Source organism: Idiotropiscis lumnitzeri, chromosome 17 (assembly GCF_059441095.1).
Source record: "Idiotropiscis lumnitzeri isolate Australia: NSW breed Sydney's pygmy pipehorse chromosome 17, RoL_Ilum_1.0, whole genome shotgun sequence".
NCBI lineage: Eukaryota > Metazoa > Chordata > Actinopteri > Syngnathiformes > Syngnathidae > Idiotropiscis > Idiotropiscis lumnitzeri.
The window spans coordinates 11,776,428-11,797,586 of NC_142407.1; the positions used below are offsets into that span (position 1 = coordinate 11,776,428).

The 21,159-nt window shown below is 42.4% G+C and overlaps 1 protein-coding gene and 1 long non-coding RNA gene across 3 annotated transcripts; one reads left to right on the forward strand and one right to left on the reverse strand.

Annotated features, from left to right (window-relative positions):
* The first annotated feature begins 791 nt into the window (after positions 1-791).
* slc8a4a (solute carrier family 8 member 4a) lies at positions 792-21,096 on the forward strand. 2 transcript variants are annotated; one of them, XM_088279344.1, is made up of 9 exons: positions 792-1,167; positions 2,113-2,187; positions 4,800-6,204; positions 6,300-6,817; positions 13,589-13,695; positions 13,810-13,928; positions 15,966-16,065; positions 17,173-17,445; positions 19,342-21,096. In XM_088279344.1, the coding sequence occupies exons 3-9, from the start codon at positions 4,873-4,875 to the stop codon at positions 19,719-19,721; spliced, it is 2,829 nt and encodes a 942-aa protein (XP_088135470.1). In that variant the 5' UTR covers positions 792-1,167; positions 2,113-2,187; positions 4,800-4,872; the 3' UTR covers positions 19,722-21,096. The 2 variants fall into 2 exon arrangements, with proteins under 2 accessions (XP_088135470.1, XP_088135471.1); XM_088279345.1 differs by lacking the exon at positions 792-1,167 and adding an exon at positions 1,227-2,002.
* Positions 4,344-15,363, reverse strand: LOC148320273 (uncharacterized). The gene is made up of 3 exons (XR_015839583.1): positions 15,299-15,363; positions 9,954-10,063; positions 4,344-4,662 (listed from the first exon to the last, which is right to left on the reverse strand). It is a non-coding gene; the product is annotated as an uncharacterized LOC148320273 (long non-coding RNA).
* Positions 21,097-21,159: the final 63 nt, after the last annotated feature.

The window sequence follows — 21,159 nt, forward strand, 5'->3', positions numbered from 1 at the left end:
GGCAAAAAGGGAAATGTGTGTGGGGGTGTGTGTGCGTGTGTGTCCCGGCGTTGTCACCACCTTCCTTAAAGGGAACAGCTGCTAGCAACCACACAATGAGACGTGCCAAATAATGAACCCACACTTATTGTTAAGGACTGTTGGCCGACTGATGCCTTTAAATCTTTACTGTTTATGATTTACAAAGACTCTCATGGCGTCGTTTTATGCATTCATCATTGACTAACGTGCTCGTCCTCATAAAGTCATTGAGGTGAGCTTGCGGCTATCAACTTCTCTTGACACCTTGGAGTCGTTTTTTATTCAATTGCATATAGGCAACATACCATTCATATTTATGGACAATTGAATCTTCAAAAACCAAACAAGCACGTTTTTGGAACATGAGATAAAAGCCTGCGATGCACGTTATTCCACCACGATGCACTAAATTTGCAAGCTTAGCAAATTTCCCAATGGATGATTTATCTGGCAGAAATATAAATTTGGACTAATAAATTGAAATTACAGATTACAATACATATAGACTCTCCTATGATTAAAAACATATCCACATCTGAAGTCCAGAACCACTTTATTATTTATTTATATTATTGTAGATAAATACTCTAAAGTATGTGCGCATTGAGTATTTGATTGCTGTTGTTTGCAGTGGTGTTAGATTGCATTGCATCATTCTGATAATTGTTTCTAATAATTCTGCTTCCTCATTGACCAATATGAGAAGGATCAATTCATTAAGAAGGTCTCAGGAGGCTCCTCGTTGCAGTGCAATTTTACACCACTGCAACCCACGACCTCTGCGTGCGTGTGACAGTGTCGGTTCGCGTAATTCTTTTTCTTTCTTTTTTTTTTGTAAAGGCAGACTTTTGCATGCGGCTTTTTAAGGGGGCTGAGACAGTCCAGGTGTTCCTAATGAAGTGGCCAGCGAGTGTGTCGTTTCTCCTCTTAGACAACAACAGGTGACGGGAGCCGCCGCGAGAGATGAGGGATGATGTCAAACAAACCGGAGTAAAAGAGTCGTTGGCTGTGGACTCTTGATGCGCAGTCAGAAGGTCCAAATCGAGCGTGTGGCGTCTCCTCCCTTGTCTCCACTGCAGTGTTACTGCTTCTCCTCTTTTCTCGCTCCTCTGCTCGCCTCTCTTGCCAGCGCTGCCCACCGCAAGAGTAAGACTCCACACTTGCATTTATTTATTTATTTATTTATTTTTATTTTCGGCATCACACCACACGCACACACGCACACACTCACTCTTTTCTTTTCCTAGCGCCACCATCACCTCGCTCGTTATCCATCTTTGCCCTGCTCCTCGTGATGTGCAGTTGTCGGTCCATCACCATCCATCCATTCACGCCTTTTCTCATGTGCACCGCAGCCTGGCTCTTTTGCGCTACCCGGGATTTTCCCCTCTTCTTCTTCTTTTTTTTTTTTTTTTTTTTTAAACCACTCTCTGTGCATTTGTGGGATTAAAAACACCATTGCGAGCTTTTAGAAATCGGCACTTTAGTCGGGATTTGTGACTCATTCCGCGGAGACTCAAGAGAAGAGAGTCGGTCATATTTTACGCACCAACAATCGGGCTGCGGGTGAATGAACGCGGTGTGATCGGGTTTTTTTTTTTTCCTGTTATTTGTTCTTGAAAGGAAAACATTTGTGGGATGTTTCATGGTTGTGGAGCATCAAGGAGAAGTAATCCGCAGGTTTCAAGTTTGATGTCAAATGAATTCCAACACAAGCTGCGAGCAGCTTGCTGTGTGGACGCCACTTCGGCTGTCTCCTCTGCAGACACGGAGCCCAATAACCAGGCTCCTTTGAGATTTGGGGGCTTTCTGTGAGCACATGTGGCGCTGCTGCGCTGTGCGCATCAAATGAAGCCGTCAATTAGTCCCTCACGCACAGCCTATTGCTAATAACCGACCCCCCCCCCCCCCAAAACCTGCATCGTCAATGTTCTCTTAATTAGATTTCCCCTTTGTTTTCTCAACGGTCTCCTTCCTACCTGTAAGATCTATCTAATTTTTTTTTTTATCATCTTAAAGCACCCACACAAGCAACCTTGTGGTGGTGATGAAACTCAAGACATTCAAACCTTTTTTGTTTCTCTCCTGCAGAGAGAAATGCAAAATACGTTCCACTTCTGAAGCTTTCAACTTCAAACACCAAGATCACTCAACAACTGTTGCAAGGTGAGTAAAAATTGTCTCTTGGGATGTTAAATAGAGGCAATTCATGTTTCAAAATGTCAACTTCCTGTATTTGCCCAATAGGGATAAAGTGTCAAATAACGGCTGGATTTGGTATGTTTTGCATCGTTGGAATTTGCTTAATTGTTGTATTTATTTAGATATGACCTATTTATGCATTTAATCATTCATAATAGCCAAAAACATTTTTTTCATAGAAATCAGAATTAATCCATTCTTTAAACGCAATTTCTTTCCCCTTTATATTTCGCTTGCCGGGTGAATAAATCCCAGCAGAGCAAGGATAAATTGTTTTGTTCTGGCAGTTTTCCAGTGTGCTCTTTGGACAAGATTCTAGAGTTGCTAAAAAAAAATCCAAGCAATGTGATAATTCATGGAAACGAGTGAACACCTCGAATAATACGTCACTGTGGTCCGCCTCGTTGTCTTCTTGCTACCTGTTAATGGCAAAGGTGAGCCATTGCGCAAACATGAGAAGCATCTCGTCTCTCGTAATCCCACCAGTTTGCGAGCTTGCTATTTCCATAGAAACACCACCCACTCAACATTTGCGCACAAGAAATTGCATTCAATTTCATACGATTATATTTAGCGTATTACCAGAAATCCATTCCTTAAATTGGCAGCGCTGAGTTCCTCTCTAAAAAGGAGCATCCATTATTGCGTCTTCTTCAGGATGGTTAATTTTAAAGCCTTTGAAGCATTAAATCGACTGTATGGGCTTTTCTAAAAGTAGAGATGAAACGCTTGGAAGTCGTCCCCAGGCAAGAGAGTCAAGCGTTTGTCAGAGTTGCTGTCCGTGGTGCTGATGTGAGCCACCATCTGAGCAACAGTGTGATGGCGATGATGTCGTTGCGCTTGCACGAAATGCAATCCGTCTGTTGTCTTTTTTTTTTCTTTCTTTTTTTTTGGGAGGTGTCACAGGAAAAGCGACCATTCCGTTCAGCTTCACCTTGAAATGTGACAGACGTGTCGAAACGTGAGCCCGCGGGTCAGCGTGGCGATCGCAAGCGTTTCCCTGCTGCATGTCAATGAGAGCACGTGGCGTAGCTTAAACATTGTCATATCCTCTCTGCTGTAGGCAGGCAACCTATTTTTGAGACGGTCTTAAAATTTTGATCAGGCACATCAGATTACACCCCCCCCCCCGTGTGCTGTTTTCTCTCCGCGTTCATATTGATGCTGATGTGGAACCTCTGGGTTCCATTGGCTCTCTAGTCTGAATTATTCACTCAAGCTGTTCAAATGGCCATTATGCCGCAAAGAAATACATCGTGAATACGTTCTCCTCGGATGTACTTTAAATGGCTTTGGCGAAGACGTGCATTTGCGGACGCCCCGAACCGCTATGAAAGCCTGAAATACTTTTTTTTCCCATCACCTAATCTAGTACATTTTATTCTTCTGTTCGAAGTTTATTTCCCCAAGGTATCTCAAGGCTGAAATGATCTCATTCAGTGGTGTATTTATATTTTAAAAAGCGTGGCACAGTAAATCGCTTAAAGTAGGCTACAGCCCCTCTCCGATGGGCTTAGACAAAACAGTGGCAATGTTAACTGTTTCCAAAAAGGGGAGACACAGAAATGTAGTCGTAAAAAAAAAAATTTTTAAAAGAAAAAGCATCTCCGATTACATTTTACTGCATGTCACCTTTGGAAGAATTCAAATGGTCGAGCACACCTTTCTCTCGTCCAGTGCTTCTCAATTATTTTTTGTTTACGACCCCTGTAGCAAGAAGTAAATCACTTGCGCCCCCCACCGCCACCCACTCTCCGCCGCTACTATAAATAAGAACATTTTTGTTGCAAAACAAACCTACACCGTAGCCTTAATACTTGCTGGGCACAAAGGACCAGGAGAGCGCTACTGCCAACTACTGGAGTGGAGGTGCAATTACACTTTATTGTCGTACAGCAAAAATAAATAAAATAAATAATGCGTCGCCACAATTCGGCTGTCAACAAAAGTTAGCAAAAAAAAAAAAAACAGACTAGCAACACGCTTTCCCCTCACAGAGAACCGGAATCTAGAATATTCACAACCACACTGCTCTTTATTAAATCCCTCGTATTCTCATCCCAATGGAAAATATCCAAGAAGCTTGTTCACAATCACAGACACACTTTTCTCGCTTATTTTTACCAGGCTTTATTTTTGGCATCCCATCTAACTCGCTCAACATTACATTACGGCCCGAGTCACTTTTCCTCTTCGTATTGCAAGTGCAAAGGTTAACATTTCCAGCGCTGCTTTCGCACAAAATGACCACATTATTCAGGATGTGTGGGAGTGGGCCAGGCCAACACCGGTGACTCAACGATTAGTAGGTGCCAATATTTCTGGTTTGCAACGCTGCCAAGCTATTGGATCCCACCTCATTTGCATACAAAAGAGCATGAGTGCCTCTGTTATTTCAGGAACGGCACTTTGTCCTCGTGTTGCAATTTCCTTGGAATGCTGAAATGACAAAGAAAGAAATGAACAAGCTTAAAGCCAAAAAGGGCTTAACGTTTGTTCATCAGATAAGCTACGGGAAACATTTTGTTCATTTTCCGTACAAATTCAACTTTTTTTCCCCTTTTATCTTCTTACAGAGGTTCCTCTTAACAAAAAAAACAAAAAAAAACAACTCGGAACGCGAAGACGAACAAACTTTGTCGCAGAACCATGTTTCTGCAAAGGCGGACGCCATCGTTCACCCCTTACGTATACGTCTCAGTCCTGCTGCTGCTGCTCCCCGGAGTCACGCACGTGTCCCAAGGCAGTTCCGGCCACGACAATCCTGTCGGCCCACCGGGCAACTGCACCAGTGAAGAGAACTGCTCCGATGGGGTGGTGCTGCCCATGTGGAATCCGCAAAACCCTGTGGTGGGCGATAAGGTGGCTCGAGCCATCGTTTACTTTGCAGCTCTCATATACATGTTCCTGGGCATGTCCATCATCGCCGACCGCTTCATGTCGTCCATTGAGGTCATCACCTCTCAGGAAAAAGAGATCACCATCAAGAAGCCCAACGGTGAGACGACCACGACAACTGTGCGCATTTGGAACGAGACCGTGTCCAACTTGACCTTGATGGCTTTGGGCTCATCGGCGCCGGAAATCCTTTTGTCCGTCATTGAGGTGGTAGGCCATAATTTTGAATCCGGAACGCTGGGACCGAGCACCATCGTGGGGAGCGCCGCTTTCAACATGTTCATCATCATAGCCATCTGCGTCTACGTGGTGCCGGAAAACGAGACGCGCAGGATCAAGCACCTGAGGGTGTTTTTCGTCACTGGCGCCTGGAGCATTTTCGCTTACATCTGGCTGTACCTCATCCTGTCCGTTTTCACCCCCGGCGAGGTGGAAGTTTGGGAGGCAGTCCTCACTTTTCTCTTCTTCCCGCTCTGTGTGCTTCAAGCTTGGATCGCGGACCGCCGCTTGCTGTTCTACAAGTACGTCAATAAACGCTACCGGGCGGACAAGAATCGCGGCATTATCATCGAATCCGAAGGGGACGCCATGTTCACCAAAATGGACTTGGAGATGGACGGGCAGGGAGTCAACTCCCACACGCACCCCAAAGAGGCTCTGGATGGGATGCTGGAGGGGGTGGAAGAAGGTGGCGGGATGAGTGCGGAGCAGGACCAAGAAGAGGAAGCGAGACGGGAGATGGCTCGCACCCTAAAAGAGCTGAAGCAGCGGCATCCCGAGAAGGATATGGAGCAGCTCATCGAGATGGCCAACTACCAAGTGTTGGTCCAACAACAGAAGAGTCGAGCCTTCTACCGCATCCAAGCCACGCGGATGATGATCGGCGCCGGTAACATCCTGAAAAAGCACGCGGCCGACCAAGCCCGGAAAGTGGTGAGCTGTCATGAGGCCAGCGGCCAAGAAGAGGACCCCAACACCATCTACCTGCAGTTTGACCCGTCCCACTACCAGTGCTTTGAGAACTGCGGCTCCTTAAAGCTCTCCGTCAGCCGGCATGGCGGCGAGGCCGGCTGCACAGTGAAGGTGAGAAACCACGTCGAATTTGAAATCGCAAGCTTGATTATGACTCCAGCCGCTAAAATGTCAATCAATGCCCATATTCCCTCCCCCCCAAATAGGTTGACTACCGCACAGAGGATGGTACCGCCAATGCGGGATCCGATTATGAGTTCGCTGAGGGCACTTTGGTTTTCAAGCCCGGCGAGACCACAAAAGAATTCACCGTGGGCGTGATCGACGATGACATTTTCGAAGAAGATGAGCACTTCTACGTGCGTCTGAGCAACCCTCGCATCGTTCACCGCGCGGAGGTCTCCATCCTGGAACCGCGTTCTATCTCCTCCAGCAACAGCATGGCGGGCATGTCCTCCCACATCCCGCCGAAAGCCGCGCTGGGTAGCGCCCACACCGCCACGGTGACCATCTACGACGATGACCACGCCGGCATCTTTACGTTCGAGAGCAAGTCCACCAGGGTCAGCGAGAGCGTCGGAAACATGCAGGTCAAAGTTCACCGGACGTCCGGCGCGAGGGGCAAAGTCGCGGTGCCTTACCACACGGTCGAGGGCACCGCCAAAGCTGGCGAGGACTACGAGGAAGTGTCTGGCAAGCTGGAGTTTCAGAACGACGAGACCATGTGAGTGAGAAAATCGATTTGATTGTTTTCCTCCTCGTCGTTGATGCTGGTTCGGTTCCCACTCAGCGACAATGTGAATGACTCCAACTTTCTCAATCTTGAATCCCTTTTTTTCCTTCACGTCTCTTCATCAAACATCGGCGTGTTGGCTCTGAGAAGCTTAGCTCGTTCACAGAGATGTTGTGGGAGGATGAGAGGATATCAGTGTGAGGCAGATAATCGCTGACGTGGAGAAGAAGACGAGAGTGCAGATGTGATACGAAAATCCTTTTGAGATGTTTGTTAACGGTCAAATCGAGTAGGAGTTAACGCAGACTAGTCGATTAGTCGACTAGTCGACTTTACTGTTCCGCAGTGACGTTTAGAGCGTGATGTCGACTTATGAAGTTGTGCAACCCCCGCCCAATGTGGTGAGATTAAAACAAAACAGGACAAAGGAACCAGCGATTAAAAGAACGATTGCGTGCTCATTCCCATCAGCAAATTTAAGGAGCTGATTAAAGCAGATGTGAAGTCGTCGGTGACTTCAAAGAATGCCAACTGATTTACAGCACGAGTAGCATTTCGACACGGGGAGGAACACTGAATAAAACGTGTCGAATAAATGCGTCTGTGCGAGCAGGATTGCAGGGTTCGTGAGTGGGAGTATTGTGTGGGTCGGCTGAGCGCGCCCAGGGAGGGAAAAAAAAAAAAAAAAGGCAGGTGAATGCACAGAGAACTCACATCTCCCCGTTTGTCTCCTTGCCTCACATTGCTGGTGGAATTGAATTTTTTTTGCATTTTTCAATGCTTTCCCGTTTGGAAATGAAATGCGGTTTCTGTGTCGAGAATGCTATTAACGAAATGTTGCTCCAAGGGGGTACTGGAAATTTTTTTTTTTGCATCCAGTGCAATTACAGGAAGTTGAGAGAGGTTCATGGAGTCCCTAATGATCTTCACATAATGCAGACAACTACATGAGCTGTGGTTAATGAGCCAATAGAGTACAACAAAGTGAAATTGGGAGGTTGCAAGCTGCTTGTGTTTGCGTTGGTGGCCAGAGAAAATACTTACTGTTCATCAGATTATTACTGGTAAGCAGCACCACAGCAGGTTTTCTTTGGAGTCTTACCATATTTTCCGGGCTATAAACGGCTACTTTTTTTTTAAATATTTTGAACTATGGGGTTAATACAATGGTGGTTTTTCTGTGGATTTTTCTTTCACCAGTAGGGGGCGCTCTATAGTTAAAAAAATATGCTAAATAAATCTCGATTTTTTTTTCTCTTGGGTCTGTTCTGATTAGCAAATTTGTTGCAGTGTTTTAACAATCTGTTGATGTACCTTTATTGTGCATTCACAGTACAAAATTGTTTTGTAGATGCAGCAAACAACTCATTTTTTTCAACATAGAAAACTGTGGCTTAAAGTCTGGTGCGGCTTTTATTTTATTTTATTTTATTTTATTTCATTTCATTTTATTTTATTTTACATTTTTATTTTATTTCATTTCATTTTATTTTTATTTTTATTTTTATTTTTATTTTTATTTTTATTTATGTTTTTAAATTAAATAATTAATTCATTTATTTGTTTATTTATTTATTTATCTATTTATTGCTGCGGCTTATATGCGAATGCGCTTTATAGTCCAGAAATTGGTACTTTCTTTATCAATGAACCCACCGTAGAACAACAACAAAAAAACTCAACCTATGCTCACACATTTAAATAAGAGCATAACGGGAAGCGCACGTGAACAACATATCCCCCCCTCGGCCTCTGAGTCCAAATTGAAAAGTCTGTTTGCGTCAACGTGCTCGGCTTCATCCTGCTTTCCAAGTACATGTGGATGAAATAAACGCATTTACCACAGCGCATGCCAAAGTTTTGCACTCAGACCTGAATCTTTTAACAAGATCAAATTGTGTTCCTGCTTCAAGCTATGCGGAAGCGCCAGTCGGCCTGAATCTTTTATCATATCTTTTTAGTTCAAAGTGTTCAGTCTCTCCTCTTGAAACATGCAGATTGAACTCAGTCAATCTTTGCTTTCAGCTTCTTTCTATATGTGTGTGACCTTTTGCGTCGTTGAATTGGCCGAACATGCCCCTCAGACGCCCCAACAACAACGTTGCGCACTGCACCGACAGACGCCATGTACCCACTTTCCGACGTCGGATTGGTGTGTCGAGACCTTAAAGGTCTTTATTACGTTCGGTTGCCATGGGATAGAGATAATTAAATTAATCAAGTCCGGATTTAACCGGACCCCCTTTTTAGTGATTAGGACGCTTGATGGCAGCCACTGATTTGTTTGTTTTTTTTGCATTTGACAAATATTTAAGCTTGCTTTGTAAAAGTCCCGAGACAAGTGTACCTAATAAGGTGGCCAAAGTGTGAACGAGTCCTCCTTTTCCTCCCTGCTGCACTGGCTGCTAATAACGTTCATCGTTCAATCACAGCTGAATGCTGTCACCCATCCGAGTGTTTCTGTCAACGTGCAGGTTCCCCTAGGACTCCAGGATAAGATCTTGCGCCTGTCCGTATGTGTTACCGTTGTTAAAGTTCACGATTGGTGATACAGAAAAAGACATACTTGTAATCGTTTGTCACAAAAAATCGTTTCAAATCTCGTCGAATGAGAAATCAAAATTCTGCAGTGGAGCAAGTCGTTGAAGATGTACAGACAAGCCTCGGAGCTAAAATAAACAAGCTGACAAGAGAAATGTTCTTTGTTTGGGGCTTATTTGAAGCCTTTTACGGTGCCTGTGATGCTTATGTGCCGCTTTCTTTTGTGCATCTGTTTTTGTTAGCGCCTCAGTATGTGTGCCGCAACACACCAGTTGAGGCGAAAGTGGATAACAGGGGCAGTTACATAAGCTAAAATAAAAGCGCTGCGAGCGGAAGGGGAACACTTCTGGAAAAAGGTAAATCAATAGGCGGCGTTCTTAACTCCTCACGCTTAATATTGTTTCCAATCAATGACATTTTGAACTTCCATGTGGATAAAAGCAGCACGCTATACAGTCATGGTTGGGTAATGCTAACACATTTCAAAAATTTTGCTAAAAAAAAAAACATGTTTCGGTTCAGCTCTGATGGAAAACATTCACACATTTATATGGACAAGATGTGTCAGAAAAGTTCCAGGACTCACAAAAGATTGATTGACGGCTCCAACTTCATGCACCCTGGGAAGGATTCTTTGAGGAATCCACGACAATTGATCCTGTCTTCAAAACTGGTCCACTTGATGGTCCCCTTCATCTCGGGACAAAGAGTATAAAAATAATTAAATAAATAAATAAATAAATAAAAGGCACCAGGTCAGGTGATTAGAGAGGTTGCTCCAAACAATTTAGCATCTTCAGTTATGCAATTTTTTTTTTTTTTGTGGGGGTGGCGGGGGATCCGTCGTACCCCAATAAACTGTGATGTGCAAACTATTATGTCCTCATTGTTGCTCAAAGCACATATCTCCGAATATTATATAACATGGCGGGAATTCATGCACGAGAGACAAAGCACGTATCGTGCTAATGTTGTTTTCAAGGACTTGTTTCGTCAACATGAACATGGAAAAAAAAAAAGTTAATGAGCTCCCTGAAGGATTACCAAACGAATAATTAAGTACAACAAGCAAATGGCTGTAAAACTTTCAAGCTGCTTTACTCAGGTATAGGAAAAAATAAAAAAATAAAAAAGTCAGGCTGAACTCAAACAGTTGAGTTTCTCGCCCAGTGGCCTCCATCTCAGTTTCGTTGTACTCTGACTGATTGATTTCCCAGCTAACTCCCAAATGTGTCAAGATCCTAATATTGCCCGTGGATATGACAAAGCTATTTCTTCACGGTGCTTCCGCGGCGCTTTAGTGTTCATTTTCAGCACCGACGCACTCTCTTGATCCCTTTGAGAGATTCGGCATGTTGCTCATCTTCAACAGATGCAAGTCGTCTTCATTCACGGTCACATCAAGTAGCGCATTTATCTTTTTGATCTTTTTTTTTTTTCTCTAAGGGTTCTCGAGAAAGAATGTGGAAACCTAAAATGGGGCGAAATGAATTTGCGTTTTTGACCAAACACGATGACCCAAGCCAATTGTGTACTTATTGGTAAAATTGTTTCAAATCAAATCCGGTTGGAAGCGCCGCTCGGTAAGTAGAAGCCTTCCTGTCTCGATGGGATCTGACAAGAGCTTCTGTAATGAGAGTTCACGGCGACCTGCACACACACACAGAACTCGAAGCCGAGTAAAATTGAGTGGCGTCATCCATAACGCTCATGTCAGCTCTCGGTGACACCCTGAACGCAACTTGAATTTATCACCAATTTTAGTATTCAAGGAATCGTTTCAGCATTTTAGCTTTTAGTTTGTATGCGGGGATGAGAATCGCATACGCTGACTGCTCACAACATTAAGTGCCATCTAATCACTAGTGATGGGAAAATGAAGCTTCAATTTTGCTTCGTGGACCGGTTGTTGTATTTTTGAGTCCTCTAGATGGCACTGTTGATTTAAATAAAGGGTTTAAAAAATGGCAAGTACGTGTGCTTTCAGCCCAATGTTGAACAGAGAGCGCCATCTACAGGCGTCCAAAAATACTACAACTGGTTCATGAAGCAAATTTGAATCACTGCTAATCACATCGAATGCAACACACACTGTCAGGCAAGTTGACGTTTTAAAATGTAATAATTATTGTGGACTGGACGAGTTGGGATTTGAATCACTCTGATGAGTTCTGAAATCATGGTAGTTACTTATGCATCTTTTCATCGTCGTTTTACGATTTATACTCAAGTTTGCTCTTGAACTTCTGTCTTTGTGTATTTATCGGAACGCTTTCTTAAGAGATATTAAATGAAGCTACCGTCTTGATTTCGCTTCATTTTCAACATTCTTCTCTTGCTTGTGTGACTCTTTGATATGGAAATGATCGTCAACAGTTACTTCCTGTTCGTCTTATTACGCAAATGAGTAAACACCGTCCATTCACACCGGATGACAAATGCTGCTTATGCACATTCCCGTCTCCTACAAATATTTGGCCACTGAGTAACATTCACTTTGTTCCTCAACATAATGTACCCGAGTTCTTACGGTTGCCTGCGGGCTCTTTTCTCCTACCGGCATGACATTCCCCTGGCATGTCATTCTTGTTTAAAATAAATCTGCTTTTTCTTCTGTGAGCAAAAAGGCACTTCCTGCATATTGCTGCATCCTGGGCGTATATGTGTAGACAGAAATAGACAACCACCCACATATCATTAGGGAGGTGAAAAAAGAGAGAGCGAGAAAGACTGCAGAAGGAAAAACTTGGAAAAAAAAAATACGCTATGTCAGTCATAGTTTGACGGTGCAGCTTTGCGAATGAAGATTCAAGCAGCTATGTACCAGGAGAAGTCTTTCGGATTTGTTTTAGTTTGCCTTAAAAGGCACTTTCCACAGATCGCAAAATAATGAGCTTCAGTTGTGTGAGTGTGTGTGTAAGTCTGCTGTTTCAATTTATTTCCACTTGAATGCTGGTGAAAAGAAAAACAGCGGGTCAGATTTAGAAAAAATTCTGATTTGGAAAAGATTCAAATTGATGTGTTTTTAAAAAAAAAAAAAATGGATCTTTGACGTGTTTAGCCGTCAATGGTAGTAAATACGGTCGCATGTTTTCATTTGATGTATTGCTAGGGATAGTTGACATTATTGGGATGTCCCCCGTGCGTCTTCACACACACACACACACACACACACTTTTACAGGCCTTCAAAAATGTCGGGTTTGCGGGACAGAAAAGAAAATGTTGTACTGTGGTGACCCACAAGGGAGAGACATTCACCAGGAATCTTTCATTTTGAGGGAACGCCGGGACTTGTCAAGTTCCGGGGTTGAATGGGATTATAGACTTGAAAGGGGTTGAAGAATTGCTGCTTGATCTGAAAATTTTGTGGTTGTTGGTCTTCATCTCCTCATTTTATTTACTGCTTCTCCACAATCGGCGACGCCGACGTGATCCATATTTCCGATATCCATGCTCGGATCGCAACGGTCGAGTTGCACAGCCCACAGACGCGGTTTCGACTCCCTTTCAGCCACATTTTTTGATCGAGAAATCTTTGAAAAGATTATTGGCTTTGGTGATGAGGCAATATGTGAATTTTATGATATAAGTGCATGCGGAATAACTCAAAGCAAAAAAAAAAAAAAAAAAAAAATTAAAGAGCCTCTCGGGGTCATGTAATGTTTTTTTCTGCATTTTTAAAGCAGTTTTTGCATAACATTACTGAAATAAGATTTAAGGTTGCCAAACAGTCACATTGGAATTAGTTTTAGTCACAAATCCTCAAACAAATATAGGCTCATACATCATCGCACGTCATACATCATACGTCATTTCCAACAGCCTTTTTTTTTTTTTAATGCAGCCGACATTGATTCTCCACAGCAAAGATTAGTGGCCTTGTTGGTGCCAGCGTCGTATATATATATATTTTTTTTAATGCCGTTTTTCAACATTGCCAAAGGTTTTCCGTGGCATTTTGCTCAAGTGGCGAGCTGCTATCTTCACATCCTGTATAAGAGCTCTTCATGATTCATTGTGTGGGTTGTGTGCCTCTTGGCTACAACCGCTTCTGACTACAAATGCTTGGATTTAGATTTGAAAGTTACACCTGGCATTTAGAAGCCCCCTCTTTCCGGCAGCGTGCCAACAAATGCATTTGTCTTCTTCTGGTCAAATGGTTGCGATTTCTCAAATGATTTGACTCATATTCATCGATCTTTCGACCTTGTACTTCCAGGAAGCTGCTAAACGTGAAGATCATCGACGATGAGGAGTATGAGAAGAACAAGACTTTTACGATTATTTTGGAAGAGCCCATTTTGCTGGAAGTGGGACAGAGACACGGTGAGAACAACATTGACACGTTTTCTGTTTCGGATCAAGTCGAAATAGGACCATTAGCGCTTAGCAAGCCGTGTGCGGGACGACCCAGGTAACCGGCTTGTCCTCCCCGTGCAGGAGACAGCAACGATAACAAGACGCCAGTCGGGCCCGAAGACGTGGCGAAGATGGGCTGCCCTTGTCTGGGAGAACATACAAGCTTGGAGGTGGTCATTGAGGAGTCGTATGAATTTAAGGTGAGGGAAGCAGACGACGTGTTTCAATGAATGAAGCCTTTTGCGTCAAGGCAAAATCAAATTTATATACAATTGTTAATTGATAAAAGAAAAAGAAGACGCGACCCGGCAGCAGAATCCACTTGATGGTGGCTCAATAGAAAAATACGCACGGCAGATTGTGTGTGTTTTTTTTTTTTTTTTTGCTCTCATTCATTGATCTTTTCTCTAAACGGCATATTGTATGCCGAGCAGGAAACTGCAGCATCCAATTTCCATGACTTTGATTGAATGATGTGATTACTTTGCCAACAAAAAAAAGGCTTGTTTCCCCCTTTTTTTTTTGTTTTGTGTTTTGATTTTTTTTTTTAGTGCAGAAGACTGATTTGAACGAATGATGGGACTTTTTGTGAATAATACAATTTGCAAAATGAGAAATTTGACTTGTACATATAAAATGCGTTAATTCTTGTATTAAGAACGGATGATTCTAATTCTTTCATTTTGCATTTTTAACGGCATCTACGAATAATCACACTCATCGGTTTTGTTTTGAAACACAAGCGTGGCCACCTGAGGCGAAAAAAAGCCCATCGCTGGTGTTGTGGTGGCAACACTGCAAGTGTGTGTTCCATTTTCACTCAGTGACAGTGAGCGTGTGAGCGTGAAGGTTGAACGTCTCCAAATCGACCCAAAACAGAAAACAAATTAATAGATTGCCATTTGTGGTGTAATATCTTAGCGAAGATGATGCGCTCACTAACACGGAATTAAGAATATAATTCAACAATCACCACTAGGAAATTAAAAAGAAAAAAACATACTTTGGCTCGACCGGATGCAGCTCAATGTATTCGTTTGTCTCAAATGACACTTTTCTTTTTCTTTTTTTTCCCTTGATTCCTTTCCTCTCATCTTTGTCCTCATTCTCTTCCTGATTACGTTCGTCCTTGCTTAGTTTGGGATTTGAACCCAGAACTTCAAACTGTGAGCCACTCATGTTAACCACTCATCAGGCTGTACTGATTTTGAATGCTTTTTTTTTTCACTTTTTCTTTTTTTTTTTTTAAACTTGTCCTGTACAGCGGCCTGGCCTTGCAGAATGATGGATCTTCATACTTTTTTTTTTTTTATGCTGGATCTATTTTTCTTTGCAACAGGGGACTTTATAATACTCTCTCAGTGGTGGTTTGTGCTGTGATATTTATTGGAAATGCAGTCGGGTGGAACACGGGGGGGGGGGACAGACTGAGTTGGAAAAAAAGAACGGAGCAAAGAAAAGCAACAAACAATGCCGAATTAGTTTTGTATATAACTACGAATACATAACCCGACATACGAGTCAGGTTTTTATCTGCAGGCGGAAAGTCAATGAGTTCCTAAATATGTACCTGTACAAATGAGAAGACAATCCGGGGAGCACCGTATCATCATCTGATGGCGTGACCTAAACCTAAAACACAAAACACGATTGGCTTTGAGTCCAAGTGAAGAGAACAGTTTTGAACTGGAAACCACGATTTTCAATTAAGCTCACGTGAAAAAGCACTTAAGGTGAATGACAGTCATTTCACTTTTTTTCAGCGCATCCACTGGTGCAGAACACTTATCGCATTATACTGAGAGAATATGTTTATGTTTTTTTTTTTTTTGCTGTCCCAAAATGAGATCACTCGAACCTCTCTCCGTCTCATGTGATGCACGGGTTGGGTCAAGCAAACGCGCTTTGGGATTTAAAAAAAAAAAACAAGTAGAAAATTAAATCTGCCATCTTCTTCGATGCAATAACCTACTTTGAGAACGCTATCATCGCCATGTTCAATAATTTGACCACACCAAAACTGTCATTCCAGCGTCTTCATTTAAGGCGTGTCATGTTTTTTAATTTCAAGAATATTTTCGACACAGGAGGGGGGGGCAAAGTAGGCAATAGGCTTTTCTTAAATCAATTTAGTTTCGTTTTTACTCGAGGTGGACATGAGGTAGTTTTAGGAACACCGTATTGCAATACTAATGTAGTCGTTTGAAATGTCTCTTTGCCCCTTTTTTTGTCTGCAGAGCACGGTGGACAAACTGATTAAAAAGACCAACTTAGCTTTGGTTGTGGGCAGCAGCAGCTGGAGGGAACAGTTTGTTAGTGCCGTCACTGTCAGCGCAGGTGAGTTTGCACACCCTAAAAACTGTCTCATCACGTCACTTCTCTGTCACCGAACCGGTGGAAGGTCGACACTGCCGTGGGCTTGATTTGGTTTGCCACCTGCTTCTCACTAGCTTAGTATTTTTTATTTTTTTTTAATTGATTTTTTTGCTGGGTGTCCAGCATCCACTTTGCCATGAATTTGAAAAGAATTCAAGTGAAAGAAAATCATTTGCAAGGGCAAGAAGTGTAATTTGATTGTATTTAAATTGCCGTATGCTGCTTTTACATATGCATTGTTGGATTGGATTATATTATTCTCGTTGCAGAAATTGCTGCCGGCATATCGTGGTGAGGCTAAAAAAGAAATCATGGCTTGGAGTCTCCACGATGTTCATTTTATTTTCCGCCCGTCTGACCCAGACTTCTTGTTACTTTTTTTTAAATACTTTTGCAAGCAAACACTTCTGCAGCTTCGTGTTCATTTCTGTCTTTTTTTTTTCCAACCCAGACAGACAGTTGATTAAAAATGCATGTGACCCATCATTAAAAACTGAACTAGCCAGCTCTCGTCCGCCTGTACAATTAATGGCCATGAAGTATTTATGGCAATGTTTGCGCGGCGCTGAAAGTTTTTCTTTTTTTTAAATAATCTTTCTTTTGCTTTCAACTCAACTTTAGACTGTCGCTGTTCTTCTGTCCTTCTGGTATCTATTTTATATGTGTTTATGTCTTTAAGTTTGTGTTCTATTTATTTTACAACATATGGAAAGCGCTTTGTGGCATTTTTTGGATTTCATGACCTTTTAAATCGGCAGTCATGCAGCTAACCGAAATGCTTTAAAAAAAAAAAAAAAAACGAAATCTTGCACATTTGATGACGCTCTTTTCACTATTTTTCTCCTTGAGTTCACCTAACTTTGTGTGCAGTGTTTATAAAGAGAAAGTAGACTTCCTGTTTTTATTCTATGCCCTCTCACTGAATCATTCCTTCGCCCACCGGCACACCTTCCCAAACTCATAATGAGATAAAATACTTGTTTTGTATGGTTTCCCGTGTGTAACTACCAAGTATGGTCCCTATGTGTGTTTTAGGTTTTAATTCCAGCATCTTCTACCTTTGCCTAGGTGACGACGACGAGGAAGAAAGCGGCGAAGAGCGCCTGCCCTCCTGCTTTGATTACATAATGCATTTCCTGACGGTTTTCTGGAAAGTGCTTTTTGCTTTCGTCCCGCCCACTGAGTACTGGAACGGCTGGGCCTGCTTCTTTGTATCCATCTCGTTAATTGGCGTCCTGACAGCCGTGACCGGGGACCTGGCCTCTCATTTCGGCTGCACTGTCGGGCTGAAGGACTCGGTCACCGCCGTGGTCTTCGTGGCCCTGGGCACGTCTGTCCCAGGTGGGTGTCGACTGTTGTTACGTCCGATGTTTTTGTCTCCACGGCAGGAGCAGCTGTTTGGGAACAACTGTGTGACCTTTGCCTCAGTCGCTATCTTAAGAGGACTTTAACTTGAACTTTCCTCCGTGCTGAGTCATTGCGTCTCAAACCGTGTCTGGTCTGCCCGTCGCTTTTAGCGGAACAGTGAACTCCCGCATATTTATTATTCGCTGAAAAATTCACCGGTAGGCTGTTTTGTACTCGGGCCAATATGCCGAGGAACAATTGTGAAAGTGAGTTGAAGAGCTTTAGTGCAAAGTACAACGAATTTAATTCATTCATAGCCTTGCAATGACCACTAGGGGGCATTATAATACAGACAAAGAGACACACAACAGACTAGAATAATCGGGGTTTTTTTCGACAGAACATAAATATTGTCTGTCTACATGTGTTGCTTCACTGTTTGTGTTTAATTAGCCGTTGCCTAAAGGGTTAGTTTGACAGTAAACTCAACTAGTCGTGCCGATTAACTGCTAAAAGCCACGTTTTAAACAGCTTGTTGCGAAGTAAGTGGACTTTGTTGGCAGCTTTGTTTCACAATATTGCAGATTTAAATCGTGTGGTAAATAATGTCATGATGAGTAGAAAAATATTTACATGGACTTGTTTGAATGCTTGCTTTGTGTTTGAGTGTCGCACAATTGTTTTTTTTTTTATTTATTGCACATTAGAGCAAATGCTGAGCGCTCAGGATTTGCACACAGTTCTGCTGACTAAAGTCAATGGAATGGTTTTGCTTATGCCACAATGTGCTGTTTTTCCATGTGGGGGCGGGCGAGCTTTATAAAACTCTGCGATGGAGAGAAGCGCCATCAGCCTTCCGAGTAGAGTGCGCTGCAGATTATATAATAGTGCATTGTTTTATAATGGTCCAACAATATTTTCAGAATTAAATTGGTGTTGGAGTCTTTGACATTTCATACGGTGATAAAACGATTGTGCGAGGTATGTAAGCCAATTATAAGCACAGTGCTATTATTTCTAAATATTTATGAAATAAATGATTTAGTAATACATCATTTTGGCTGAAAAACAGCCCAGCGTTGCTTAGTCTTGCTTAACGACTCATTTTTACGACAAAATAAAATGTACTTGCTTGTGCAAATTTCCAAGCAATTAAAAAGTGTTCCAAAAAAAAAAAAATCCATTCTATGTCCCTTTAAAGAGACACTTGGATGAAGTTAACATTGGCACTTATGTAATAGTTTTACGTGTAAAAATGACATCAGTACTAAAATGCCCCGCCCCCTAAAAGACTGTCGAGATTTATGTTTTTTTTTTTTCTTTGTGATGAGATTTACGACAAATTGTCACGCCTCCTTTTGGAGCTCGGCTTGTTATTTTTTAGGAGGCAAGCGAGATCATATTGCTCGAATTGTAAGTTCTGTTGTCTAAAATGGTCGCCACCAAAATGCAAACGCACGTGACTACTCTTGTTCACTTCAACTTGTGAAAGTAGAAAAGCGTTCTGCAAAATAGTTTGGATTGAATGACATCAAACGTGATCTGATGTGATCACCGCCACAAAATCAAAAATACCGTGCCGATCGATTCTACACTTTTACAGGCGGACGAGAGCAAGAATGCGCACACGAACCCCAACTGGTTCTATTTCGGACATTTAGCCACGTTAATCTTTTGTTCAGTGCAAGGCGGCAGCCAGGCATCAATGTTTACACCCCACGGGTAACAAAAGTACGTTCTTACTGAAATGCCATCGGGTGGCTCTTTTTTTATTGGCTGCTGCTTGACGATTACACTAAGAGTAGCGCAACCCCCAGATGACTGCCCAACCTCTTCTTCCGATTAACGGCTGTGTTGTTGACTTAAAAAAAAACTTATCTTGTGCTCCAGACACGTTTGCGAGCAAAGTGGCCGCAATACAGGACCAGTATGCTGACGCGTCCATCGGGAACGTGACGGGCAGCAACGCGGTCAACGTGTTCCTCGGCATCGGGGTGGCGTGGACCATCGCCTCAGTTTACTGGAAGAGCAGAGGCAAGAGTTTCAAGGTTCAGCCGGGCTCCCTGGCCTTCTCGGTCACCCTCTTCACCATCATGGCGCTGGTGTGCGCGCTGGTGCTGCTCTACCGCCGCCGTCCCAGCATTTCGGGCGGCGAGCTCGGAGGCCCACGGACAGCCAAGCTGCTCACCTTCTTCCTCTTCCTCTCCCTGTGGTTCATCTACATCCTGCTGTCCTCGTTGGAGGCCTACTGCCACGTGCCCGGCTTCTGAGACGGCAAGAATGGCCCAAATGTGGCGTCTCGGTTGGTTTTTACACTTTATAGAATGTGTTTTCTTGAGTTGTTTTTTTTTTTTTTTTTTAATATTTTCATAGAGGATTTGGCAATCATCTCTCTGCAAAAATTAGTTTTTTCTTCCCGTTAATCTAGTCATTCCTCGTAACATATTTACCCGAGATAACCTTATCTTATTGCTTCCTGTCATCTTTATGTTTATAGACGAGGTGTGGGCAAACTACGGCCCGGGGGCCACATGCGGCCCATTAAACGTTTTAATCCGGCCCGCCAAACTTGAAAAAAAATGAAATGAACAAACATTGTTAATATTTTATTTTCTAAATACTCTGGTGTGTCAAAGACAGATATTTTGTTGTAATGCTTTTGTTTTGCTTTTAAAATTAAATTTTCTCCGATTGAGGGGATGTTACCAAAACACTCCATCTCATCTGCTCCTGGTCTGTCAAATTTTACAACCCTTTGTGGCCCACCAATCCAAAAGTTTGCCCACCCCTCTTATAGACAGTTCTTTGAGTTTTTACATTTTTATGATATAACTTTCTATGAAATTTGTATAAAAAAAAATAAAACAAGCGCATTGGACAAGGGAATCGTAATTGTAAAACGTGTGTGCGTTGACAGTGATTATTACTTGAGCTTTACATAAAATATTCATTGCAAATCATGTAATAGATGAACATTTGGTGGGGTTTTTTTTGGTTGTTTTTTTCCTGCACGCATCAAATAATTTTTGGGGGGAAATCTAATTTAAAGTACAGTAGGTAATGTTTGAACAACAATGTGTTGATGTGCTCCTGTAATGTGAATCTCAGCAGTAATCTCGCAATGCTCTTCATCCGTGTCATGTTTGGTATAGTCACAGTTCAAATAAAAATAAAAAAAAATAATAAGAAGAAGAAGTGAATAACATAGGTCCCCGAGGGCAGAGTGCCTGCTTGAAATTGTGTTTGCAATTTGAGCGTGTTTACATTTGTGTGTACGTGTGGACATATTAGTCAAAGGCATTTGATCATAGTTGGCCAAATGTTGGGTGATAAACGTCATATTTATTTCATCGATCATTCTGACACTGTGACCATCCGCTAACATGACTTTTAGAAAAAGCACAGTCCAGGGCAAAAGTCCACTTTTGCGTTGAGTATAAGCACAATCACTGAGCTGGTTTGTTGTTTGAGATGACGTGCCATATCAAAAGATGAACTTGTGTTGACCCGAGTGTGATTTATTGATCGATTTAAATTGTAAAGCCATATTTACAGAATAATTTACTTAGAGGTGTCAATTTCAATATATTGATATGCATGTTTAATGTGTAAAAAATGGAAATAAATGTTGGTAATTTAAGATCATTTAAGATGCCTTATTGTCTTCATTTCCAGAGTGAAAACGATCATCATCAAATCTGAACACAC

Excerpts from the sequence above, each read along its gene's own strand:
- slc8a4a (XM_088279344.1), top strand. The coding sequence starts at position 4,873 with ATGTTTCTGCAAAGGCGGACGCCATCGTTCACCCCTTACGTATACGTC. Across the intron at positions 6,818-13,588 it reads TTTCAGAACGACGAGACCAT|GAAGCTGCTAAACGTGAAGA; the intron begins GTGAGTGAGAAA and ends TTGTACTTCCAG. Across the intron at positions 13,696-13,809 it reads GGAAGTGGGACAGAGACACG|GAGACAGCAACGATAACAAG; the intron begins GTGAGAACAACA and ends CTCCCCGTGCAG.